The sequence below is a fragment of the Sus scrofa genome, chromosome 14 (genome assembly GCF_054392235.1).
Source record: "Sus scrofa isolate SSC_HxYL_T2T_F1_AM1 chromosome 14, Sscrofa_HxYL_maternal_Yorkshire_Landrace_v2.0, whole genome shotgun sequence".
In the NCBI taxonomy this organism is placed as follows: domain Eukaryota; kingdom Metazoa; phylum Chordata; class Mammalia; order Artiodactyla; family Suidae; genus Sus; species Sus scrofa.
In genome coordinates, this window is record NC_139396.1 from 161,389,067 (window position 1) to 161,415,000 (window position 25,934).

A 25,934-nucleotide genomic window follows, 5' to 3' on the forward strand; every position below is an offset into this window, starting at 1 on the left:
CGCCACGGTGACGGTGGGTGGTGGGCTCGGCCCCATCGGGGTGCCCCTGAGCAGCAGGTCCAGACACGGCTCTGCCTGCCGCAGGTTGAAACACGGTTCTGGGCTACGTGTCCTGTCCTTCCCTTGCAGGAGCTGGAGCCCTGGCCTGCCGCCTGGGAGGTCACGTCTGATGGGGCGGGGGCGCCTCACCATCTGCCTCTCCGGGATTCCAGACCCGCCCGGGTCCCGGGAGATTTATGCCAGGCCTGCCCTACGTGGCTATTTTCTGACTCTGGTCGCTGATCTGGTGGATCGTTCATGTGTAGAAGCAGGAAGAGCACTTTACAGTTTGCAAAGCTCCTGTATGGACGTGGTGTGTCCCACGGAAACTCACAGTCATCCGGAGAGCTGGCCACGCAGACCGAGGCCCCTGAACTCTCCGGGCTGAGCCGGCCGAGCTCCAGGCCCTCCTGCCAGGCGCAGCCTCCTGACAAGCTGGGTTCGTCCCCCCCACCGCCCCCTCCCCGGTCAGAAAGGGGGACCCTCCCCTCTGTCTTAGTTGGAGTAGAGTGAGCCCCAGGCTCTTCGGCCCTTGCGTTTCTTCCTTCGAATCTCTAGCAGGCGGGTGGATGTGAAACTTGCCCAACATGGAGGGTGTTTATGAGGCTGTGATCCGGTGGCCTTGACCCCTCCACTTCCAGGTGGGGAAAGGGGTCCCCGCCCAAAATGCGTGGGTCGCCCAGGATGCCCGCCTCCCCCTCCAGGCCCCTGGCTCCCTCACCGGACCGTCTTCCTGGACTGAGAACTTTTGCCCAGGGTGCTCTGACGCCCCATGGGAAGCCCTGGTGCGAAGATGCTGGCCCGGCGACTGTGCTCCCTCTTTCTGCCACCACACAGGAAACCGGCTGATGGGCAGTGAAGTGCACGCTGCTGCTGGCTGGATGGGGACAGCACATTATGTCAGCAGGAGGCGGGTGCTGGCAGAGCTGAAGGCAGCGGAAGGACGCAGGTGAGAAGGAGCCAGAGCCTCAGCAAGACTGCTCAAGCCCTGCTGGACGTGGGCCCGAGGCGGAGCCCAGGGCTCCAGCCCCGTCCCTCCCCCGTACAGGCACCTGCTGGTCTTTGCTCCAACTCCATCCCTTCCTGATCGTCACTTCCAGGTGGCGGAAAGAGGCAGTGCTTTCTGGCTTCCTCCTGGACACACCTGGAGATGGACGATGCCCGGGGGTCGCGTCTGGGGTGGCGGAGGCCGGCGATCCCAGCAACAGGGACAAAGGAAATGTTGCCTGACCACGAGGCAGGCTTCTTGAGAAACAGGCCCAGCCCCATAAAAAACAGTCCAGACTCTGATGACGGCAGGGGGGTCTCTCGACAGCCCCCGCTGCCCGCTCGCGTGACCTGCGGCCTCTGACTTGGTTGAGGGAACACGGCAGCTGCGGGGAGGGGGGCCGGTTACGGGATGCTAGTGACAGGCATTTAGAAATATTTCATCTTCACGTTAAAAATACGGGGCAGAAGAGCCATCCGTGGCTGACAATGAAAAGGCTTCCTCTGCCGATCGTCCGGGCACAGGAACGAGAGGCGGATCTTGACGCGACTGGAAGTTGGAAACGTGTAAATGAGGGTTGTGTCCAAGGTGGTTACGGCTCCGGCCTGAGCTCAGGATCTGAAACTGGCCTGCTGTTTCCTCAGAGTCTGCGCAAAGTACAGATCACGCCTACAAAGCGAAATGGATGGTTTATTTATATCTGGTGCCATTAAGAATGGAGGAGAAAAGTTCAGCTCAGGATAAAAAGCCTAAATCTTGATTTTTCCCTTCCCCCCTCTCAAAAAGAATGGATCCCTTGCATTGTAAATTATCCAGCCCTTGTCCTTGGGTTGGCAGCTATTTCGGGCTGGTATGGACATTGCATAATCTTAAATATTGATTCTTGTTTGACTTAAAAAAAAAAGTCCAAGCGCACCAGACTCCCCCACCCCTGCCACCTCCGTCCACACGGCCGGGAAATGGCCTTCCCATAGCTCACCTCTGACGGCCTCCAGCCCTCCGTGCTGATTAGAAAACTTCCGGGCAAAAAAGCGATGATCTGGATGCCATTGTCCATCCCAGCAAACGCTGGACGAGCTTCTGCCCACGACTGGTTCTCAGCGGCCTTCCCCCCCCACCCCCGAGCTCTCTGTACAGAGCAGACCCCAGACCCAGTGCTCATCACCGTTCCCACGAAGCCCCCACGTTCACCTCAGCAGCCCTGCCCAGTCGAGGGGCTCGTCCCCCCGAGTGCCTGCAGAGCCAGAGGTGCAGGCTCGTCTGGCCCACATGCTGAAGAAACAACGTCCTTTAGGAAAGAAAATTTCCATAAAGCAAAGCTACATAGTGTGGCATTTGCAGCTGTACCACCAGGGCCCCCAGGCACTGAGATAATTAGGACTTGGGTTTTGGAAGAATGAAGAGAATGGTCTTTGCGTAAATCCATTAGGGTTAAAAACGAGCCCCTTCTGCTCCCTCGCGAAGCACTGGCCACTCCACGCTGGGGGGAGAAAGCGGCCAACAGCGCGCAGAGAACCTGCTCCTCCTCCGGGGCTTGGCGAGGCCACAGCGAGGCCACTTCCAGAGAGAACACAGACGGGAACCCGGCCCAGGAAGTACTGCTTCCGTTGGGCAGCGTGTGCTACAGTTTCATGATGGGCAATTAATTTTTCCAGCCCTCCACGGCTGCAGGTTGCACTATTACCTGAGCCATCCACTCTGGTTCCCTGCCAGGGGCATCCGAGGCAGGGGCGCTGTTGGCTGATTCTTCAGCTGGATGCTTTAAAGCCTTCCTCTGGGAAGCGTTGTAGCTGGAGTTACAGCGAGGAATCGAGGCTGTTTGCAGAGTTAGATGTGAAATATTTTCTGCCGTTCTTAGGTTGTCTTTTTGTTCTGTTCGTGGTGATGTCTTTTGCATACAGAATTCTTTTAGTTTGCTGTAGTCCCACTTGCTTACTTTTTATTCTGTTGCTTGTACTTTATGGGTCGTGTCTAAAAAGTCATTGCAAAGACCCACGTCAAGGAGATTTTTCCCTATGTTTTCTTGTAGGATTTTCTAGTTTCCAGTCGTGCTCTTAGGCCTTTACTACATTTGGAGTTGATTTTTACAAGTGAGATAATGTAGGGGTCTAGTTCCATTCTTTTATATGTGGCTATTACATGTCAATTTTTCAGCGCCATTTATTGCCATTTATTTATTTAGTGTCTTTTCGCTATCACCTAGTCTTGGCTCCTTTGTCATAAATTAATTGACCATGTACGCATGGGTTTATTTCTGGAATTTCTAGTCTATTCCATTGATCTGTATGTTTGTTTTTATGGCAGTGCCGTACTGTTTTGATTACTATAGTTTTGTAATATAGTTTGAAATTAGGGCATGTGATATCTCCAGCTTTATGTTTCTCCAGCTTTATGTTTGGCTATTTTGGTCTTTTATTGTTCTGTACAAATTTTAGGATTTTTTTTCTATTTCTGTTAAAAAATGCCATTGGAATCTTGGTAGGAATTTCACTGAACATAGAAGTGGGTGTTTTAACAATATTCTTCCAATTCATGAACCCAGGATATTTTCCCATGGATTTATGTCTTCATTTTCTTTCATCGGTATCATAATTTTCAGTGTAGAAGGCTTTCTCCTCCTTGGTTTCGTTTATTCCTACTTATTTTATTGACCTTGATGCTGTTGTAAATGGGACTGTTTTATTTATTTCTTTTTCACATCATTCATGCTTAGTGTTCAGAAATGTTACTGATTTTTATATGTTGATTTGGTATTCTGCGATTTTACTGAATTTATTGATTAGACATACCAGTTTTCTGGTGGGGTCTTTATGTCTTCCTATATATGAAATCATGTCACCTGAAAATAGAGACATTTTTACTTTTTTTTTCCCCCCAATTCTCCTTTTTTTCTTTTTCTTGCCTAATTGCTCTGGCTAGGACTTCCAGAAATAGATATTTTTTTTTATGTGGTGGTGAATGAGAATATTTGGCAATACATATCCAAAGGTGAAGTTCATTTAGGAGTTTCCTTGTGGTACAGCAGATTAAGGGTCTGGCATTGTCACTGCAGCAGCATGGAAACTACCCATGGGAACTTCCACATGCCATGGGCATGCTCCCCCCCAAAAAAGAAAAAGCACAAAGTTTGTTGAAAAAGTGAACCACAAAGTTCCCGTCATGGCTCAGTGGTTCATGAATCCGACTAGGAACCATGAGGTTCCAGGTTCAATCCCTGGCCTTGCTCAGTGGGTTAAGGATCCGGCATTGCCATGAACTGTGGTGTAGGTCACAGATGCAGCTCAGATCCCACGTTGCTGTGGCTGTGGTGTAGGCTGGCAGCTACAGCTCCAATTAGACCCTAAAAAAATGAAATGAGTCTGTGCCGCATGTGGACCCAGCCTTTACCTTGTCACGTGTGGGTCTCTTTCTGGACTTTTGATCTGTCCTTGTGCCAATGATACAGAGTATAGTTGTTGCTGTTTTCTATTTATTTATTTATTTTGCCTTTTCTAGGGCCTCACCCTCGGCATATGGAGGTTCCCAGGCTAGGGGTCTAACCGGAGCTGTAGCCAATGGCCTACACCACAGCCACAGCAACACAGGATCCGAGCTGCATCTGCGACCTATACGCACTGAGTGAGGCCAGGGATCAAACTCGCAACCTCATGGTTCCTAGTCAGATTCATTAACCACTGAGCCATGACAGGAACTCCAGTTATTGCTCTTTTAAAATAAGCCTTGCCCCGAGTTCCCGTCATGGTGCAGCAGAAACAAATCTGACTAGGAACCATGAGGTTGCAGGTTCAATCCCTGGCCTTGCTCAGGGGATTAAGGATCCGGTATTGTTGTGAGCTGTGCTGTAGGTCACAGACACTGCTTAGATCTGGCGTTGCTGTGGCTGTGGTGTAGGCTGGCGGCTGTAGCTCCAGTTGGACCCGCTAACTTGGGAACCTCCATATGCCGTGGGTGTGGCCGTAAAAAAAAAAGCCCCGCCTGCTGGTGGGTCTAAATTTCCCAGTTTGTTTGTTTGTTTTGTCTTTTTGCCATTTCTTGGGCCACTCCACGGCATATAGAGGTTCCCAGGCTAGGGGTCAAATCGGAGCTCTAGCCACCAGACTATGCCAGAGCCACAGCAACTCAGGATCCAAGCCGTGTCTGCAACCTACACCACAGCTCATGGCAACGCCGGATCCCTAACCCACTGAGCAAGGCCAGGGATCGGACCCGCAACCTCATGGTTCGTAGTCGGATTCGTTAACCACTGCGCCACGACCGGAACTCCTAAATTTCCCAGTTTTATGCTTCTTCAAGATCACCTTGGTTAGTCTGGGCCCTTTGCTAGTCCACAAATTTCAGAATTAGTTTGTTAATTTCCACGAAAGTAACCTGATATTTTCATTATGTTTATCTACAGATTAATTCTGGGAGAATTTACCCATTTACACTATTGAGTTTTTATTTTAATTTTTAATTTTTTAATTTTATTATTATTATTTTTATGTTTTGTCTTTTTAGTGCCGTGACTGCGTCATACGGAAGTTTCCAGGCAAGGGGTCAAATCAGAGCTATAGTTGCCGGCCTGCACCTCAGTCACAGCAACACCAGATCCAAGCCATGTCCGTGACCTACACCAAAGCTCACAGCCACACCAGATCCTTAACCCACTGAGCAAGGCCAGGAATCGAACCCACGTCCTAATGGTTCCTTATCGAATTCGTTTCTGCTGAGCCACGACGGGAACTCCACTATTGAGTTTTTAAACCCATGAACATGGTATATCCCTATAATTCTTCTCTTCTTTTTTTTTTTTTTTTTTTTTTTTTTGGCTTTTCTTGAGCCGCTCCTGTGGCATATGAAGGTTCCCAGTCTAGGGGTCTAATCAGAGCTGTAGCCACCAGCCTACACTACAGCAACAGCAACTCAGGATCCGAGCTGCCTCTGCGACCCACACCACAGCTCACAGCTCACACCAGATCCTTAACCCACTGAGCAAGGCCAGGGATCAAACCGCAACCTCATGGTTCCTAGTCGGATCATTAACCACTGCGCCATGACGGGAACTCCAAATTCTTTAGATCTTTAAAATTTTTCTCAATTATGTTTTATGGTTTTCAGTGTCCCAGTTTTGAACAACTTTTTTTGAAATGGTATCTCTAAAATATTTTCATTGTACACATAGCATTGTTTTCAGTAGGAAAGAATAGAAACCTCTTCAGCAGGGGGCTGGTTAAATAGATGCTCTTTCATCTCGACAGCAGAGTTCTCTACACCTGCTGGAAAGGGTGGGGACATCTCCAGGTACCATTGGGGTAGATATTGAGTAATAGAAAATTTTGATCCAGTTAGGGTTTTTTTTCCTAACACATAGAAATGTCTATTTCTAAAGTCCTTAGAATGAGGTCTAAAAAAGTTGACGACCCATTGGTAAAAATGCATCTATTTGGGAGGAGGGGCCGTTTAGGCAGAGCTGGGATGGAGGCGATTAACCCTCTCTTCCCATCCGTGTCCCCTGCTTTTATTTTCACAGTAAGCCTGGATTGCAAGAGAGCAAGAAGAAATGGGTTATTAACTGCTCAATGTCTCTCTTGCTTCTGCTCCTGAACTGGGTCCACGGTGAGGCCTCCATCAAGTCTGGGGCCCACTGGGCCCCAGGGAGGCTGCACGTCCACCTCAGGAGTCCTTCTCTTGTTCTGTCCCTTTGCAGAGTGTATATTATGAACTAACACAAAACCTGTGTGCTGTGGAGCAAAACCATACCAGATAATGAAAAGAGCCGAATTCTCAACAGGCCAGCGTGGGTTGATATTAAAGCGCATATGTCCTGAGCCTTGAAGCAGGTGCGTCCCATCCAGAGCTCCTGCCTCTTCTGCGCCGTGGACCCTGTGGCAGCCTGGCGAAGCCATAGACCCCTTTCTCAGAACAATATTTTAAATGCATTTAAAAAAGTGCATAGGCATGCCCAGGGTGGCATGGCCTTGGGATAGAACGTGATGGAAGATAATACAAGAAAAAAGAAGTATGTATACATATGACGGGGTCATTTTGTTGTACAGCAGAAATTGGTACACCATTGAAAATCAACTCTACTTTAATTAAAAAAAACTCATAGGATCACAAAGAAAATTCTCCGACTAGTTACCAAACCCTTAAAAATGACATTTGCGCTGTTGTGATCTATGTGCTTCTTTAAAATTAATGCACTAAGTAGCAAGATCTAACAACAGGTCTGTCAGTTGTCAGGATTGTGAGGTCGTGGTGACCATCAACAGTTCGTCACCGTCTCTGCAGAAAGTCGCTGGAGCCGCCTGCGTCCAAGACGGAGGAAACGCTGAATCCCGCCCACGCCAGTGGGAATGAAGATGTGACTTGTTTCGCCGTCAAGCTCGTGGACCCGGCCCTGGGCGGAGACGGGGGGAGAATACCACTGCCTAGGAAGTCTGGTTTCTGGAAGCCGCGGTGCGGAGGGTGTGGCGGCGATCCCGGCAGACAGGCCCTGCCCCCAGGCTTATGGCCTCCAGGGTGACAGCACACACGTGACAGCACACAAGTGAATTCGGTAAAGCCCGCGCTTCGGGACATGACGCAACTAAAGGGACTTTAAATAAAACGGGGGAGGGAGTGTGGGGCGGCGGCTGGGGCCTTCACTTCCATGGAGCCGGCGGGGACCTCCCCCCGGGAATGGGGCTGGACCTCAGTGAGGGGACAGAGCAGATGCTCTTGCAGAAGATACTTCCAGGAGTTCCCGTCGTGGCTCAAATCCAACTAGGAACCATGAGGTTGCGGGTTCAATCCCTGGCCTTGCTCAGTGGGCTAGGGATCCGGCGTTGCTGTGAGCTGTGGTGTAGGGCGGTGGCTACAGCTCCAATTAGACCCCTAGCCTGAGAACCTCCATATGCCACAGGTGTGGCCCTAATTTAAAAAAAAAAAAAAAAAAAAAACAAGTGAGAGATGTAGGGTATTCCATGCCCTGGCGGTCGGGCAGCAGGAGAGAGAATGGGGCATGGCAGGGGTGTCACAGCCGACTGGGTGTCCTCGTGGCATTGCAAGAGACGCCATGCAGCTGTCTGCCTTTCATTGTAAAGGACCCTCTGGTTTCTGTGCTGAGGGAGAGTGGGCACAGCAGGAGAAGCAATGGGACCGGTAGTAGGCCTTGAACCAGGGAAGCGCTGATGAGACTCAGACCAGGGTGGCAGCAGTGGGATGGCTGAGATTCCTGATATCCATCGGAGCAAGACAAGTTTTAAAGCAATTGAAGAAACAGGGCTGCCAGGCATAAAAAGTAGGCCCGAGGGAGTTCCCTAGTGGCCTAGCGGTTAAGGGTCTGGCATTGTCCCTGCTGTGGCTCAGGTTGATGCCGTGGTGTGGGTTCCATCGCTAGGCCCAGGGAACTTCCCACATGCTGAAGACCAAGGCCAAATAATAATAATAATAGTAATAGTAATAAAAAGTAGGACTGGGTATTCTGGAATGTTAGGAAATATGGAAACAGTTTTTTAAAACCATTCCCAAAGGATTTTTCTTTTTCTTTAAGAAAAATCTGACTTAGGAGATGACTTTGGATGAGAAGGCCTGTGTGTTGCCTGCTCCACAGGCAGCATCAAAAGGAACCAGGCAGAACTCGGGCTCATCCCCCCAGGGCCACCAAGGGCCAGGATTAGGGCAGGGGTGGGGAGCCTGGCCCTGCCCTGCATCAGCCCAGGCAGCCCAGGCAGGCGTCCAGGGCGTGACCTTGATGTCCCTGGCCGGGGGACCCTTGGCCCAATTAGAGCAGGGACAGAAAGAGCCTCAGTGGCTCCCATGTGCTGGCCTGGGACCTGAGCCTGGGCAGGTTTCTCCAGGAAAGAGTTTCCCCAGAAACCCAAAAACCTTAAGAGTAGTTCTCCATGAAAAGCCATGTTGACTTTCCTTTAATGCTTTAATAAAACCACAAGACTTTTTTATAACCGTTTATTGAGAGAAAATTCACATAGCATACAATTTGCCCATTTAGAATGTACAATTCAGTGGTTTTTAGTATATTCACAGACATGAGCAGCCATCAGCACAGTCAAATTTAGGACATTTTTTTTTTTTTTTTGTCTTTCGTCTTTTTAGGCTGCACCTGTGGCACATGGAGGTTCCCAGGCTAGGGGTAGAATCCGAGCCACATCTGCGACCTACACCACAGCCTCAGCAACGCCAAATCCTTAACTCACTGAGCAAGGCCAGGGAGCAAGTACGCATCCTCATGGATACTAGTTGAGTTTGTTACCCACTGAGCCACGACAGGAACTCCCAACTTTAGGGCATTTTTATTTTGGAAAAAAACCCGTGTTTTTTTAACTATCACCCTCTAAACCACTCCTCACCTGTTTCCCTGCTCTAAGCATTAACGGAGCCCTTTTCTATCCATGTGGATTTGCCTATTCTGGACATTTCATATAAAAGGAGACATAGAATTGGAGTTCCCGCGGTGGCTCAGCAATAACAAACCCGACTAGTAAGCATGAGGGTGTGGGTTCAATCCCTGGTCTCGCTCAGTGGCTTAAGGATCTGGTGTGGCCTCGAGCTGTGGTGTAGGTCACAGACGCGGCTCGGATCCCGCGTTGCTGTGGCTCTGGCGTAGGCCGGCAGCTGCAGCTCCAATTCGAGCCCTAGCCTGGGAACTTCCATATGCCGCAGGTGCGGCCGTAAAAAGCAAAATAAAATAAAAAATAAGAAATCAATGGAAACATAGAATGTGTTTTTCTGTGACAGGCTCCCTCATTTAGCACGTTTTCAGAGGTCACCCCTGGTGTAGCCTGTGTCAGTCCTTCGTTCCACTTGCGGCAGAGTAGCCCGCGACTACGAATGTACCAAATTTAAAAATCCGTTCCTAATGGACACTGGGTTATTTCTACCTGTTGGCTCTTATGAATGATGCTGCTATAAATGCTCATATGAAAGCTTTTGTGGGAACGTGTTTTCATTCCCACTGGGTGGGACCCTAGGGTGGAAATACTGGGCCACATGGGAACTCTGTCTTGAGCCAGTGGAGAAACCTCTGCACTATTTAAATGGCTGCACCGTCTTCCAGCCCCACCAACAGAGTAGGAGGTTCTGATGTCCCCACACCCTCACCAGCGCTGGTCACTGTCGGACTTTTTCGTTGTGGCCGCCCTGTGATGCAGCTGCGTGAAGTGGCATCTTACTGTGGTTGGATTTCCTCTCCTCTGATGGCTATAATGATGCCCAGCATCTCTTCATGTGCTTATCAGCCATTTGCATGTCTTCTTTGTAGAAATGTCTATTCCGCTCACTTGCCCGGTTTTTAAATATTTTTTGGCCACACCTGTGGCATGCGGCATTTCCCCAGGGCCAGAGATCAAACCCGCACTACAGCGGTGACCTGAGCCACAGCAGTGACGACACCAGATCCTTCACCACTAGGTCACCTGCAAACACTTCATTTGCACATTTCTAAGTTACGTCGTCTGTTCTTTTTACTATTTGTGTTTACAGATGTTCTTTACACATTCCAGATACAGGTCCCTTATCAAAGATATGATTTTTCAAATGGTATCTCCCATTATGTGGGTTGTCTCTTTATTTTCTGGATAATGTCCTTTGAAGCGTAGGTGTTTTTAATTTTGATGACATCCAGTTTATCTGTTTTTTCTTTTGTGGCTCATGTTTTTGGTGTCATATCTAAGATGTGTATCACATCTATTGTGCCTTGTACAATTGCCAAACTTGTGTCACATCCATTGCCAAATCTGAAGTCATGAACATACCCCTGTTTTCTTCCAAGAGTTGTATGGTTCTGGCTCTTATGTTTAGCTCTTTGATCCATTTTGAGTTAATTTTTATATGGTGTGAGGGAAGGGTGCAATTCCATTCTTTAGCTTTGTGGCTATATCCAGCTGACCTTTCCTTGAAGAGACTGTTCTTTTCACACTGAATGGTCTTGGCACCCTTGTTGAAAATCACTAGGCCATAGACAGGGAGCATTATTTCTGGACTCTCAGTTCTAGCCCATTGATCTGTCTGTCTTGCCAGTGCTAGCTCTACACTGTCTCGATTTCTGCTGCTTTGCAGTGAGTTTTGAAATGGGAATGTGCCAGTCTCCCAACTTGTTCCCTTTTGAGACTGTTGACTCTTCTCGGTCCAGTGCAATAGCACCTGAATTGTAGGATCACCTCGTCAGTTTCTACAAAGAGGCCAGCTGTGATTCTGATGGGGATCCCCCGGAATCTGTAGATCAACTAGGGAGCATTGTCATCTTAACAATACTGTCTTCCAGTCCATATGCACATGGGGTGTTTTCCATTTATTTAGATCTTGTTTTAATTCCTCTCGGTGATAAAACCATGGGTTGTTTTGGAAGCATCTTGAGGGCTTCTGGAGAGCTGATGTCTTCAGAGCACGGCTCCCTAGTGCACGTGCGAAGTGTGAAGTCTGTGCCTGTGGCATCGATGTAGACTGGGGTGAGCAAACCCAGGAAGTTAGACGGAATGGAATTGGGTTTGGGTTTTGTTCTGACCTTGAAAGACTCCCCTGCCTGTGGCAAGTCTCAACCCTCACTGGCCACCCAGACAGATGGTTTCTCATCACTCCATCTTATTGCTATATCAGTACATATAGAGGACCTGGGCATTTTCTTGGCTTTATTTATTTACTTCTGTCTTTTTTAGGGCTGCAGCTGCTGGCCTACACCACCGCAACAGGGGATCTGAGCTGCATCTGCAACCTACACCACAGCTCATGGAAATACCAGGTCCTTAACCCACTGAGCAAGGCCAGGGATGGAACCTGCATCCTCATGGATCCTAGTCGGGTTTGTTACCAACGAGCCACGATGGAAACTCCTCTTGGCTTTGATTTTTAACACTGCCTTTTCCCTGAAAATATTCCTCTCTCTCTCATAGCTGGGGGGGGGGGGGGGTCCATCACATCTGAGGGTCCCCAGCCTTCCTGGTTCACAGTCTCACATGTGTGAGGGGGTGTCACTCCATGTACCCGATGCATATGTCCCCACGCTTAGCACAACTCACTGAAAAGACCACCCCTCCCCCCTGCATTGCAGTATCACTTTTGTTACAGATCAGACCGCCACGTTGGTGGGGTCGGTCTGCTTCTGGACCTTCTGTTCCTTTAGGGTATTTGTCTGTTCTTGCTTCATATCCAACTGTTTTAGTTACAACGGTCGCATAAGAAATTTTGTTTGCATAGTGTTACAGATTGAATATTTGTACCCCTCAGCCCGGTTCATATGTGAAGCCCCAACCCAAGTGGGCCTGAGATTACACTGAATCTATAGATCATTTTAGGGAGAATTGGCATCTTTTCAGTATGCTGCTTTCCAATCTATGCATATGGTACCTTGCATCCATTTATTAAGATTTTCAAAAATTTTATGGTTTCGTGTGCAGACATCTTGCGTAACTTGAGTAGTTTTCTTTCTAGCTTTTGATATTTTTACAATGTTGTAGATTCCATCAATGAATTATTATTGCTATAGAAATACAGTTGTATATTGACCTTGTATTCATCAGTCTTGCTGAATTTCACTTATCAAATGTAATCTTTTGTAAATTCTTTTGGATTTTTTTTTTTTTTTTTTTTTTTTTTTTTTTTTTGTCTTTTTGCTATTTCTTTGGGCCGCTCCCGCGGCATATGGAGGTTCCCCGGCTAGGGGTTGTCGAATCAGAGCTGTAGTCGCAGGCCTACGCCAGAGTCACAGCAACGCAGGATCCGAGCCGCGTCTGCGACCTACACCACAGCTCATGGCAACGCCGGATCCTTACCCCACTGAGCAAGGCCAGGGATCGAACCTGCAACCTCATGGTACCTAGTCAGATTCATTAACCACTGCGCCACGACGGGAACTCCTGGATTTTTTTTAATAGCATTCTTTTTTCGCTTTTTTGTCTTTTTGTCTTTTTAGGGCCACAGCCGCGTCATATGGAGGTTCCCAGGCTAGGGGTCGAATGGGAGCTACAGCCTCATGGTTCCTCGTCAGATTCGTTTCTGCTGCTCCACACGGGAACTCCTAGCATTCATTTTAAAATAATTTTCTCCTACTCTGGTCACTAATTGTTTGGTCGCAAGCAGCAGAAATCCCTTGAAGAAAGTTCAGGTAAAAGTAAAGTGAGTATCAGACCCCAGGGGATGCTGGGAAAACAGGGGCAGGGAGCCCGGGTGGCTTTGTAGGACCTCTCGTCAGCCCTGTCTCCTGTGGACCCTGTGGCCCTGGGTCCTCTGCCCGTCCCGCACACTCTGAGGATGGACCCGCTTCCTGGCCTGTGGTCTGCCTCCATGCAGCCTTGCAGGGCCAGCGCCCCCAGTGTGTCTGGCCTCAGGGTTTGGGGACGGCCTGCTTGGCCCCAAAATGGGTGCCCCTGGTTCCTCTGCTGCAGCAAAAGGCAGGGGGCGAGTCAGCAACATGGGGCCTCGTCCCCCTGGGAGCCTGGGCAGCACATTTGCTGCAGGACCCTGCACGTCTCTTTTGCAGAAAACTTGGAAAATAGGCATATAAGCTTTCCCCTCCCAAATCTGCCTGCTACTGATTCTGCTCTAATTCTGACTAGTATTTTTCCCAAATCTTCTCTATACATAAAAGTTTACAAATTTGAATGATGTTGTGTATGTATATATGTGTGTGTGTGTACACACATATGCTTGCTTCACTTAATTTTATGTCATTAGTATTTCCCATTTCATTAAACACCCTTCAGAAGCCTCATCTTAATGGCTATCTGATAGAATGTGTACTATTCTATTCTATGGCTGTAGCATAATTCAATTAACAGTCCCTATTTTTAGACTTCTGGTTCTTTCCAGTTTTTAACAAATAAGTGTCACTGAGGTGAGCAGTCTTTTTTTTTTTTTTTATTACTCAAATGAAATGAATTTATCACATCTGTAAGGGGTGAGCAGTCTTGTACTTCACGTCTGACCTGATCTCTGGTAGTTTCCTTAAGATCGAGTCCAAGAAGTAGAATTACTGGTCAACAGATGTGAACACTGCGAAGTCTCTTGATACGTCAGAGTGATTCCAGAAGTTTCTACTCATTTACTCTTCTTTCTACAAATCTGAGATGCCCGCTTCTCCCTCTAGGATTGAGTATTAGCTTTTTTTTTTTTTTTTTCCTTGCCTTTTCTAGGGCCCCCGGCATATGGAGGTTCCCAGGCTAGGGGTCGAATCGGAGCTGTAGCCACCAGCCTACGCCAGAGCCACAGCAATGCGGGATCTGAGCCGCATCTGCAACCTACACCACAGCTCACGGCAACACCGGATCCTCAACCCACTGAGCAAGGCCAGGGATCGAATCCACAACCTCATGGTTCCCAGTTGGATTCGTTAACCACTGCGCCACGACGGGAACTCCAGTATTAGCTTTTAAGAAAAATATTTTCTAGTTTAATAGATGAAAAAAAATTTCATCTCATTATTTTAATTTGTAGGCTTTTTTTTTTTTTTTTTTGCTACACCCAGGGCATATGGAAATTCCCAGGCTGGGGTCTGAATCTGAGCCACAGCGGCGACCTACACCACAGCAGCAGAAATGCAGGGTCCTTAACCCGCTGCACCACAGCAGGAACTCCTCAATGTGCATGTTCTAAGTGAGGTTGAACTTATACCCCAAGCGTCCTGCTCTCTCAGCTTGTTCCCTGTGAGCTGCCTGAGTTGGCCCGTTTGTCTCCAGAGTGTCCATTGGTCTTACTGGTTTGCAGAAGCTCACTGCGTGTTGAGAATATCGACCCTGCTGCAGGCCCTCTCTCTCTCCCGATGGCCGCCCGCGGCCGGCCTGGGTTCTGCTGGCCCCACAGTCATGGAAGGAGGCGATGACGATCTCGGCCTCTTGTGGGTCGGAACGTGAGCCTGGGGTCTGGTCTTAGCTCTTGGGTGACAGCCCACCATCGGGCGAGTGAGCCCTGGTCCACGGCCACCATCAGCACGGTGCTGGGTGTGGCTGTGGGGGCAGCGAGGTGGGACCCCTGTGTTGCCGCCGACACTTTGTCTGTTTGGACCCATGCCTCTGACTTGGTTGTGGCTCATTCAGCCTCTGCCAGCCAAATCTTCATTGTTGATCACGTCCCTGGCTTCATCCTTATCCTGTCCCCGTTGTCATCTTGCCAGTAGTAACAAGCTTTTACTGAGCCCTGCTGGGGTTTGGCCACAGGGCTCGGTCCTGCAGCCCAGTCCCCTCCTGACCCTCTCCTGTCCCCCTGCCTCCCCTTGTCCTCCTCCGGTCCTCTTCTGTTCTCTTGCGGTCCCCTTCCTGCCCTCTCCGGCTTCCTCCCTTCCCTTCCTGTCCCCCATCCCCTGTCCCTCTCCTGTCCCCTGCTGTCCCCTGTTATCTCTCTCCTATACCCTCTCGTCCCCTCCCATCCCTCCTGTCCCTGCACTGTATGAATGGCTCCCACCCTCAGCCTGTTGCCCGGTCTGCACTGCATCTACCACGTGGGACGGAGGCAGCTCCTGGTACCCACAGGCATCCCGTTTCCCAGCCGTGCAGACCGAGTAGTGAATTGAGAACACCAGGATAAAGCTCTAGGGAAGCAGCTCTTTGCTGGCCTCCTGGTATGCTGCAAAGTCCCTGGGGACAGGAGCCTCTGCCCTTGGTTTCAGGTTCCTGAGTCTGAGACATCGTTGTGTCCTAAAGTATCGGTTGTGTCCCTGAGCCACCAGCTGACACTGGTGGGACAAGCCGTTTCCCTCTCACAGCCTGTCCAGGTGGCCCGGCTGAGTCAGGCCCCTCAGTCCCCAGGCGTGTGTCCTCCCTGATCTGGGGGCGGGCAGGGGTCTTGCTCTGTCCAGGTGGCCTCTCCCTTTCGTTCCTGAGGGTCTCTGAAACCCACACCATGGGAAGCGTGGAGGGTTTGGAGACAGGAGACTTTATTTGGCATCTGGCCCTGGTTCTTCCAGCCTGGTGACCTTACGGGTTGTCTGCCCTTCCCAGGCTGGTTCCCTTACCTGGGAAAGGGGGCCCAGACCCAGCCAGAGCCCACGGGATGGCCAAGCAAGGTGGTGTGACAAGTGACCCTCCAGGTGCTGAGTGTGGGTGACACATGACGCTCACCTGCTGTTTGGAAAGGCATAGGGTGGTCTGTGCCCCTGAGCGATCCTTTGCAGAGGGGGCTCCAGAGGAATCTGGATCAGAAGTGGTGCTGACTCCTCTCGTGAAACAGACCCTGCCCGATCCCATCCCCTGCCCCGTCCTTCCGGGGGCGTGAAGTGGGCTCCCAGACCCATCCGGACTCCCTGCAGCCTGGACTCAGCGCCCTCCATGTAGGGGTGGGAAGGCCTCGTCTTGTCCTCAAACAGCTCAAAGTCCTTCCGGGGCACAGCCGAACCCCTGGGGGGGCAGCGGCTAGGGGCTGTGTGTGTGGGAGCACAGGGCCGGTCCCCCAACCCTGCTGGGAGGCAGGGCAGGCCCTGACAAGAGTGAGGCTTTGGCCCAGTCTGGAGGGCCAGGTAGCAGCGGCCACGTTTTCTCTCGATCGCATCGTGAGCTCTTGGGCCGTAGGACCTGGATGGTCCATGTGCTCCGTGTGGGGTGGCACAGAGCAGACTCAGGACGTGGCGGACCCAAACCCAGACGTCCTGCCGTCCCAAGAGAACGTACCTCTGTTGGCTGCCATCAGTAGGTCAGGACCCAAGGGCAACAGGCGGCCCCGGGTTAAGCCTCAGCTGGACTCAGGGCCGTCGGGCACCTGCTGCCGTTGTGGGTCCTGGGCGGTGGGGAGATGAGGGCGTCTGAGTCCGCACGGGGGCGGGAGGCCCGCCCGTCTGTCCCCGGCCCAGGGGCTGGGAGCACGGTGCGTGCGGGCTCCCGGGCCCCAGACGGCGGCCCGCTCCCCGTGAAACCGAGGCCCTATGCTGGGAATGACAAATGACCAAAAAATCAATTTGTAATCTGATTGGAGGGTTTTGATTTCCTCTGATGAGTTTAAATTTCATTAAAAGCAACCTTATTCCAGCATAAAAGGAACCCTTGAAGGGTAAAGCGGGGGATTGTCTCACGGAGGATGGAGCGGCCCGACTCTTTTGTGTGGTTTATTCATCGCATTAATTGGGAGGCCCAACCCGGGGTGTCCGTTGGCAGCTGCGCCGTTATCGGGCCTGGGATCGGCCGGCCGGGCTCAAAGCACAAGGACTCACATTCAGGACTCGCTCTTCGGCATATTGACACTTGAGTTATCAACAACGCTTATTATCTGCCGGGGGGCGGGGGGCTCGCCGCTCGTGGGGACGGGGGGCCGCAAACGGCTGCGGCGGCCCGGCCTCGGCCTCCTCCTAATTGTGTGGGCGCCCTGGAAAAAGTGATCGTGGCAGCCCCTTGTCTTGATGAGAAATTGACATTTTCCGAGGACTTCCCCGGGTGCCGAGCAAGGAGATAAGGCTGGAGTTGTTTTAAAGGAGGGCACTTTCCTCCCTTTCAGGGGCCTCTTTATTGCTCCTGTTGACACACTTGATGAGTATGGATTTCATGAGGTCTTTTTCAGCATTTGAACTATAAAAGGTTCAGAATGACACCACCCCTTATAGACAAAAGATAACCTTGCCCTTTGAATATATCGATTCTTTATTAACTAGGCTGTTTAATGCAATGAAATGAGGCATTAGATTGAAGCCCATTTCAAGTGCTTTGAATAATCTTTAAAAGCTTGAAAGACTATAGACGCGGCCTGACAATAATTGGCGTACATTTGGAGAGAATGCAGTTCTCGCTTTGGGTTCAAAACACAGACATGAAATTATTGCCACTCCCGCCCCCCGCCCCCTGGGTCGCAGAGCCCCAGCAAGCCCGCGCCCACCCCAGCCCTGAGCGGGCATTGCTGGCACGGCTCGGAGAAGGGGAGGAGATGAGGTTGGCCCCCAGCACGGGGGGCAGGAGCGGAGGGGAGGGGCGGGGAGGGGCCGGGCTGCAGCCTCGGACCCCGTGAGCCTCTTTCTTGCTGTCTCTTTAAGGCTGAAACGAGAATGCAGTCAAAGGAACCCGACTGTCGTTGACTGAAGAAAAAGGTATTCACAAGTTTCTTTATGTGTTGAATAATTGTTTCCTGTTTTGCTCAGCAGAACAAGTAATTAAGACGACACTTGTGAGCTCTAATTTGGATCACACGTACATGGATGTGTTAGGAGCTGCAAGCCAAAACATGCAAAACCAGCCTTTCATCGAGGAGAAAAGGAAAAGTCTGGAATGCAAGGGAACACCGGGGAGCCGAACGCGGCTGTGTGAACCAGAACCCACTGCTGACGGCCCATCCCGTTAGAGCCCGCGCCTTTGGCTACACCCGCGTGCGGCCCGGGGCCGTGGGGGCTGTGTCATGCCACGCAGCGGACCTGGAGCTGGTGATGGGTCCCTCAGCTCAGAGCTCGCCAGCACGAGGAACTGGGGTCTGCCTGCCTGTCCGTCCGTCCGTCTGTCGCCTTCCCAAGCTGCACGGAGCCCCGGTGGAGCACGGTGTCAGGGACAGAGGCACGTCTGGCCTAGCTGAGCCCTTGTGGTCAATCTGCCAAGCCTCGGGCTCCGAAGCAGAGGCCCAGGGGCAGGGGTGGCGGTGGGGAGCAGTGGCCAAGCCCCCTGGGAACCTGCAGGTTGCCTCTGAGCCACAGGGCTGTTGTGGCCCGGGGTCTGACCTAGAGTCGCGACCAGATGGTCACGCGGGCGTGCAGTGTACATCTGGGGACCAGAGCCACGTAAGGAACAAGAACGCCTCCATGCAGGTTGGATGAGGCTTGGGCGGTGGGCAACCTTGGAGAAGGTTCTGTCACGAATGGTTTCACCTCGGCCGAGAGGGCGCCAGGGTCCAGGGTGCGCCGACGGCCCCCACCCCGCCCTGCCCCCGTGACCGGTGCGTGTCCAGCCGGCCAGTGCAAATCAGCACAACAGATCACGGTACCCGAAGTGAAATTCACAGACAAGAAATACTTTAATTAAATATTGTGTAAAATGAACATTTTTATACAGTTAAATATCTGAAAAAATGTACAGATAAAACAATCTTATTGTAGGGTCTTTAACAGTAAAATCTACCATTTAGTGGCGCTCTCGGTTTTGAGACAATGAAGCCATGAGGGCGACTAATTCACCTAAAACACAAACCAAGTGCAGGGGCGGAAAGACTTGCAAACGTCCCTAACGTGGACACGGGAGCTCGCTTTCTGGGGTCAGACCCTTCCTCAGACAAAATTAAACGGAGGCAATTTAGTTCCAAAGTGACTTCTCAGGCTCGTCACGGGGCCAGAGTGTGACCCGCCCACCCCGGGGGACGTTCGGATCCTTTGATTTCGTCCTCACATGGACCCTCTCTTAAGTCCTGTGTTGTTTTACTGGGGGTTTTGTCAAGAAAGTTTGAAAAAGTCCCTCCTTTTTGTTGGAGATCTGATTTCTGCTGCAGTCTGCCAGATGCTGGCTGTGCCGTGTCTGCCAAGGGAAGGGAACACAGCCGACCCGCTTGGTCTCACCGTGGGTTTGGCACGAATAGGTCGAGCGTCTGAAGGAGGTCCTTCCCGTTGAAAAGGGACAGGCAGTGTGCTGTGGGGTTGATCACAGCAAAAGTTAAAAAGGAATTTTCAATGAGGGGCCGAGGCGGGTCCCCAGAAACCTCTCTGCCTCTGAGCTGGGCCTGGGAGAAGGCAGGATGCAGCAGAACCAGGCCCAGGAGGGAGGACTTGTGGATCACCGGGCTTGTGCTTTTGTGTGTGTGTGTGTGTGTGTGTGTGTTTACACCATAACTCTCCAAATGAAATATTGATTAACAATTGTGGTATAAGCCTGTGATAAAATAGCACAAAGGTTCCTTAAAGAAGTCCACTTTTAAGGCATCAGAGAAGTTCATGTGGCAAACATTTTAATTAAAACATCAGAAGTAAATTTTATTTTAAACTTTAGGCCTCTGAATTCTTCCAGTAAACACAGTTCAGCTATGTGGCAAAGTCATGAGTGGCAGCTAAAATGACTTTTTACATTCTACAAAAAAAAAAAATAAAAATAAAAATAAAACGAATAAAATAAGGACACAGCCCCAAACGGTGTCGCCTCTTCGTGGCCGTTTCACATGCACGGATTCTACTAGGATTTGTCACAGCCGGGGGGGGGCACCGTTATGTTTTGACTATACAACGAACTTTTTTTTTTTTCTTCAAAAGTATTTGTTCAGATAACTTAAAAATAATATAAAAATAAACAATGAATTTGACTTTTCCTCAAAATAAAAAAAAAAAAAGGACGGGAAGTCTAAACAAAGACAAATTTGGGAAGGACAAAGGAAATGCAGGGACGCTGGTTCAGCGAACGAAACAGATCAAACAGACAGTTCTTGGCTTAATGCTCTTGTCCCAGCATCGCAACACCAGGCCATGATCGAAAAACCGATACAGACAAGAAAAAAAAAAAAAAAAGAAAAGATAAAAAAAACCAGGAACAAAAAATGGCAGGAAAAGCAATGTACAAAATTTCAAAGATAAATACAATATTTATAATTGATATGTTACAAAATAAAGTCCCTTCGCAACAGCAAGTGTTCATGGAAAAGGAAGTGTTGAATGGAGACCATTTTATTCCTTACAAGATGCATAAGGAATAAAACTTGTTTTTCTCTAAATATTGAAGTGGATCTGAAAAAAATTCAAGACAAGTGTATAAATAGTTAGCTACAACTTTGGCAAAATCACAAAAGTCTACAATTTTATAACCACATACAAAACACATCGGGGAAGAAGGATCTAGAAGTCAAAAGGACAATTTCTGGTACAAGAAACATGGACCTCACAGTAGCCTAAGAATGCAATAGTATACAGTGCTAGCAAAAGTTGAAAAAAAAGTCGCAGATCACACTTGCTTAACAGGAAGCTCTAGCAGTGGGAGAATAGTTTCACCAACAGACAGTAGCATTTTTTTTCTCTGTCAGTGTGCTTGTTGAAGGCAAGAGAATTCAATATCAAAGTTACAATTTCTAACTACAATAAGTTACAAAGTTTCATTTCATTAAGATGAAGTTAAGCGATGGGAAACCCTCCCCCCTCCCTGCCACCCCGTTCTCCTCATCACACAGTCTCCCTTTCTCCCAGTTTGATGGCTCAGACCTCCTTGGCCCCCCTTTTCTCACCACAGAAAAATATTTCACATTATAGAGAGATACACAACCATTGTGACTCTAAGCATGAGTACAGAAAAATGTTTGGAGGCATTTTTCGTCAGTGTTTCATGATAATCAAAACGGTGCATTCACAGAGCTTCTCCCAACACATAGCAAGTACTAGACAGAGCCAAGACGGAGTCGGAAACTTTATACAAAATAGGCGTCGCTTTGTTTTCCTTAATCTTCAGGACTGGGAAATGTGAAAAGTTCGCTCAATAAAATGGAATTGTTCGTGAAGAAGTAGGTTGTTTGCATGTCGATTCTTACTAGTTTAAATAAAATCTTTAAACAAAGTCTCTGGTAGCCTTTCAGCCGCTGCTGATGTGCTGCTGAAGGTACTGTCTCCATCAGCAGTCGCACGCACTAACGTGTCCCCTGAAGTCCATCCTGGGATATGCTGGGCGTGGCGGAAGGTAACCTCACATTGGCGGGACTACCAGCCCAGACATAGCTGAAAGAGAGGGGGGCAGGTCAGGGGTGCCTCTCACCGCGGCGGGCCGGCCTCCCTGGGCTTCGGTCAACAGTGTTCTCCGCTGACCAGCCGTGGGCTCGGTCAAGGGCACCTACTGCATGGGACGGGGGTGCCTGTGGGGACAGCCCCCCGAGTCCTCTCCTACGGCGGCCCTCCTCAGAGGCCTCACGGGGCCGAGGGAAAGGCTGCTGGCCTTTTGTGTGCGCAGGGGCCACTGCCCGCACCTCTCGGTGGCTGGCTCAGAGCAGGCGGAGGCCCAGACTCCCTAGAGGCCACCTCCGTCGACAGACGTGAACCAACCCGGTCACTTCCGTGACACCAGCCAAGGCCGGCTCTCGGGCCAGGGGCACCCGGGCACCGCTCGGGCCCCCTCGGTCAAACTGGACATGCCTGGTTTCCCCTCTGCTCTCAGCCCTGGCCCTGGCCCTCCTGCCATTCGCTCTGTATCGTAATGGTGAGTCGCGGGCTCGCCAAGGTCAAAGCCACTCACAGCCCACCTGGTTTGCAAGCTCAGGGCCCAGGGCCCCGCAGAGACACGAGCCACAGCTCCACCTTAGGGAGCGTGTCCCTTCTCGGAAGCAAGCAGGAAACTTGCACTCAAATGCCAAGGGCGGCAGAGCTTCCCAGTGAACTCCTGGTGCAAATGCAATTTAAAATCTCTTAACTTTCGTGTTGTTTAACTTTGGTCAGAGTGGTGGAGCTCATTAATTTATGTATGAGCATTAATACGTCTGTTCATGTCGTGACGGGAGCTTCAATTTCTCAGGTCATTAATTGCAACAATATTAATTTACCTCCGACTCACCGTTACAACGTTATGGTTTGGGAGACCTGTTGTGTACACACGGCGCCGACTCGCAACGGGCCTCGGCACCGCGTGGACGGACGGATGGACGGACGGACGGCGGGCAGGGCCGTGGCACCTGGCCCCCTGCCGCTGAAGCAACTGTGGTCTGGTGACCGCTGCCGGCTCCCAGGCCAGTCGGCGGCCCCTCGGGGCTGGGCGTCCCTCTCATGGGCTAACAGGTGTTGTGCAGACAATTATTGCAAATCACTGATACCTTTCCAGTTCCTTTTTTGAGCATTAGTTCATCAAAGTGAAATATGCCACCGACTTCACAAAAGGGCCAGTTTGTCTTCTCCACGGTAGCGTCCTCAGCACCCAGCAGAGAGCCTGGCACATAGTAGGCGCTCAGTAAATACTGGTTGAATGGATTCATTTTTTTAAAGGAGTAACTGGATTTGCTTTTCACCGGGAAGAGCATATACCAAACGTGGTGTCTGCAAGAGGCCAGACGACGGCCACTTAATTTCAGTGCCTGCGGCCTCCGTCACCGAGAGCCACGTGCAACCCCACGAGGCCCAGGGGCCCTCACGCGGCCCCGCCTGCCACTTGCCCCCCCGGGCCACTGCCCAGAGGGCCCAGCACTGGGTGGACGCGGGTGCCCGCTCCGCGGGGCCGTTGTCTGTGGGCAGCTGTGTCAGGCGGGGCCTCCCGCTGCCCTCGGGCGGGACCTTCTCCCTCGGTCTCTGACAGAGCTGGCCTACGAAGACCAGCTTCCGTCCAGCTGGTGCATGCACGGCCCCGGGCGGGGTGCGCGCCCTGCCAAGGGCAACCCGGCCTCGTGGGCCCCGCGGTCTGTGAGACCGGGGTGAGCGCGGGCAGGGCGGGCCGAGATGCGGAGCTGGGCTCTGCGGGTGGCACCGTGACCCACCACCCAGGCCTGGGCTGTTCCGCGGCCTCGTGACACGGAGGCTGCGGGCCCCGGAGCTCCAGGCTGGCCCCTGCCCTCGCTGTTGGCTGAACGGGACGGAACTCGGGCCCCTGCTGCCTTCACCACGTCCCGTTTCTCCCCCGTGGTGTGGGCTGCTTTCCCACGAGGACACTGAGGTGGTGCTGGGAGGAGGAGGACACGGCTTCCGTCAACCCAGAGGGCGCGAGTGGGGGCCGTGTGGCATCCTGGCGGACAGAGCAGAGCATGCAACGGCCGGGGCTGCCCGGCCTGGAGCCGGGGCTGCCTGCGGGAGGGGCGGCGCTCCCGCCCCCCAGGGAGAGGCCCTCACCCAGCCCGGCCTGCCTGCCCCGGGGACCTCGGGGCGCTCCTCGGCCGCGGCCTCAGGCCGGCGCACCCTCACCTTGCAGTCCGTTCCCATTGGCGCTGGTGCAGGAAGGAGGAGGGGAGGCTTGGGGCCGGACCACGGGCGCGAAGGCGCTCTTTTGTTTCACTGCAGAGATGACATTGGCAGGTGAGAATGAGAAAATGCCGTGTGTACTGCTACAGTTTGAAGGGAGGGTGACCGAAGAGGCTGCCATGGTGGGGCTGGACGGCACTACTGCAACAAAGCAAACATGGTCAGGACGCGCGACGCCGGGCACGGCCACACGACAGAGAGCCCCAGGGCCCGCCTGGGACCTCGGCCAGCACAGCAAGCACGAGAGGTTTCTGGCTTGGCCGCGCTCTGGATAACGGGCGACTCTCTGTCGGACTTTCGTTTCCAATCGGGCGGCCCCGTTTGGTGCCGATTTCGTTTGGGTTTCCAATGGGACCGCGTGGGGCCCAAGCCGGTTGGGGCCAAGTTACTGTGGTCCGTGGACGCCCAGCCTCCAGAGCCACCCTTCCTTTTAGCCAGTAGCTCACACCACAGAACATCCAAGCAACGCACACATGTGACTCTGCAGCGATCATGAATCTGGGTGATGACGTGTGACAAAAACAGACACTTACTGCCGTAGGGAGAGTTAGCGGAGGAGCCATTAAGAAATCCAGGCGAGCCCGGGACCCCTAGATTGGCCATGGCGCCACTTCCATATCCATTCATGCTAGTGCTGACTGTGTTGTAATTGGACTGCTGGGGAGTGCTGCTGGGGACGTAGCCTCGCGGGGACACGCTGCTTGTATTGCGACTGTAGCCGACTGTTAAAACCCCCCCCGGCCAAAAATAACGTTATTATCAGGGAGAGACACTTGGGGGGGGCTCCCCGCAAATCTCCATCATATAGTAAACATTTTTAATTGACCGTATGCCTTCCTCCAGCCCCAGCGCCTCTCGCCAGCTCAGATAACCTTATCACGCCAGCCCTGCTCGAGCATCCTCGCCGAGCCCCGTCCCGTCTCCGCGGCCTCGACAGCGGCCCGCACGCGCGCTTCGATCGAACGTCAGCTCAGCTGCTCTCACGTTTCTCTTTAGAAGCAATTATCCACAGCTCGGCTTCCTGGGCTGCCCCCTCCCCCGCCCCCCCACTACCTGAACTTTCGGCCCCTGCAGACCTTCAAATGCCAGGGCTGACAAGGAGAGCTTGTTTGTGGCCAGGACTCCCCAGGAAAGGCTGTTTTGGGGTCTTCATCTCGACGGAGGCTATCTCCGTCGGCGGGGGGAGCAGGGAGCGGGAGCCCCCCTCCCTCCTTGGGACGAGGGTGAGCGGAAGCCAGGGGAGGCGTGTGCCGAGATCACTGCCTATGCAGCGAGGCGGGGGTGGGCAACGGGCGCCTTTCCCCACATACCCCTCCCCAACTCAGAAACCAGCCCCCATCCGGGGACACGCACCCGGGAAGGGTCCCCTCGGCTCCCTAGGTCGCAGCTATCCTATAGCGTATCCCAGCCTTTCCAGGAAGGCAAAGCCACAGTAGAGCCAGCCAAGGAAACTTCTAGCAAATACCAGTAAACTGCACAAAGCCGCGGTAGCGGCTCCCTCAGGTTCCGGGTGCTGCAGAGCCCGGGCACCGTCCTCCCCCCCAGGCTCAGGGTGCTGTCCACTGCAGCTAAGGCCCCACATCCCGCCTGGGCGTCTCGGGAGGGGCGGCCCGCCGCCTACCTTGGTCGTTGGCTTGTGACGTCTCTGAGACGTTGACGGCTAGCTGGCTGCTGAAGGAGTTCACGCCCATCATGCCCGTGTGCGCGGGAGTGTTGCCCAGGGCGGGGATCTGGTTGTGGTTGCGAGGGACGCTGTACAACGCCTCCGCGATGTCGGCCGCTCGCTTCAGGATGATCTCCTGGCGCAGCAGGGGGGCCCCGTCAGGCTCGGGGGCCAGGCCGTCCCCCGGGGCTCAGCCCGGCACCCGCCAGCCCCTCCGCCTGGCCTCGCTGGGCAGATGGTGGCTGCACCCACTGTCCCTTGGCCATTAAAAAGGAACGGGCAAAGGGAGTTCCCGTCGTGGCTCAGCGGTAAAGGACCCGACCAGCATCCCTGAGGACGTGGGTTTGATCCCTGGCGTCGCTCAGTGGGTTAAGGATCTGGCTTTGCCGTGAGCTGTGTGGTGTAGGTCACAGATGCTGCTCCGGTCCCGCATTGCTGTGGCTGTGGCGTCAGCCGGCAGCTGCAGCTCCCATTCCACCCCTAGC

The 25,934-nt window shown here is 52.0% G+C and overlaps 1 protein-coding gene and 1 long non-coding RNA gene across 39 annotated transcripts in view; one reads left to right on the forward strand and one right to left on the reverse strand.

Annotated features, from left to right (window-relative positions):
* LOC106506157 (uncharacterized) overlaps positions 1-19,866 on the forward strand; it is a 32,941-nt gene extending 13,075 nt beyond the window's left edge. Inside the window, exons 2-5 of one of the 2 annotated variants that reach the window (XR_014827707.1) lie at positions 6,714-6,846; positions 7,298-7,591; positions 11,662-11,804; positions 18,054-19,866. This is a non-coding gene — a long non-coding RNA (uncharacterized LOC106506157). Of the gene's footprint in view, positions 1-876; positions 2,699-6,713; positions 6,847-7,297; positions 7,592-11,661; positions 11,805-18,053 lie in introns of both variants that reach the window. The other variant, XR_001301293.3, reaches the window with a different exon arrangement.
* Positions 18,887-25,934, reverse strand: part of EBF3 (EBF transcription factor 3) — a 116,156-nt gene continuing 109,108 nt past the window's right edge. For 9 of the 37 annotated variants that reach the window (XM_084996758.1, XM_084996754.1, XM_084996756.1 and 6 more), the window contains 4 exons: positions 25,408-25,585; positions 24,320-24,508; positions 23,730-23,819; positions 18,887-21,572 (listed from right to left, as the gene is read on the reverse strand). In XM_084996758.1, the coding sequence (XP_084852884.1) occupies positions 21,541-21,572; positions 23,730-23,819; positions 24,320-24,508; positions 25,408-25,585 (489 nt within the window). In that variant the 3' untranslated portion in view covers positions 18,887-21,540. Of the gene's footprint in view, positions 21,573-22,654; positions 22,875-23,729; positions 23,928-24,319; positions 24,509-25,407; positions 25,586-25,934 lie in introns of all 37 variants that reach the window. The other 28 variants (XM_084996753.1, XM_084996749.1, XM_021073765.2 and 25 more) reach the window with 8 other exon arrangements.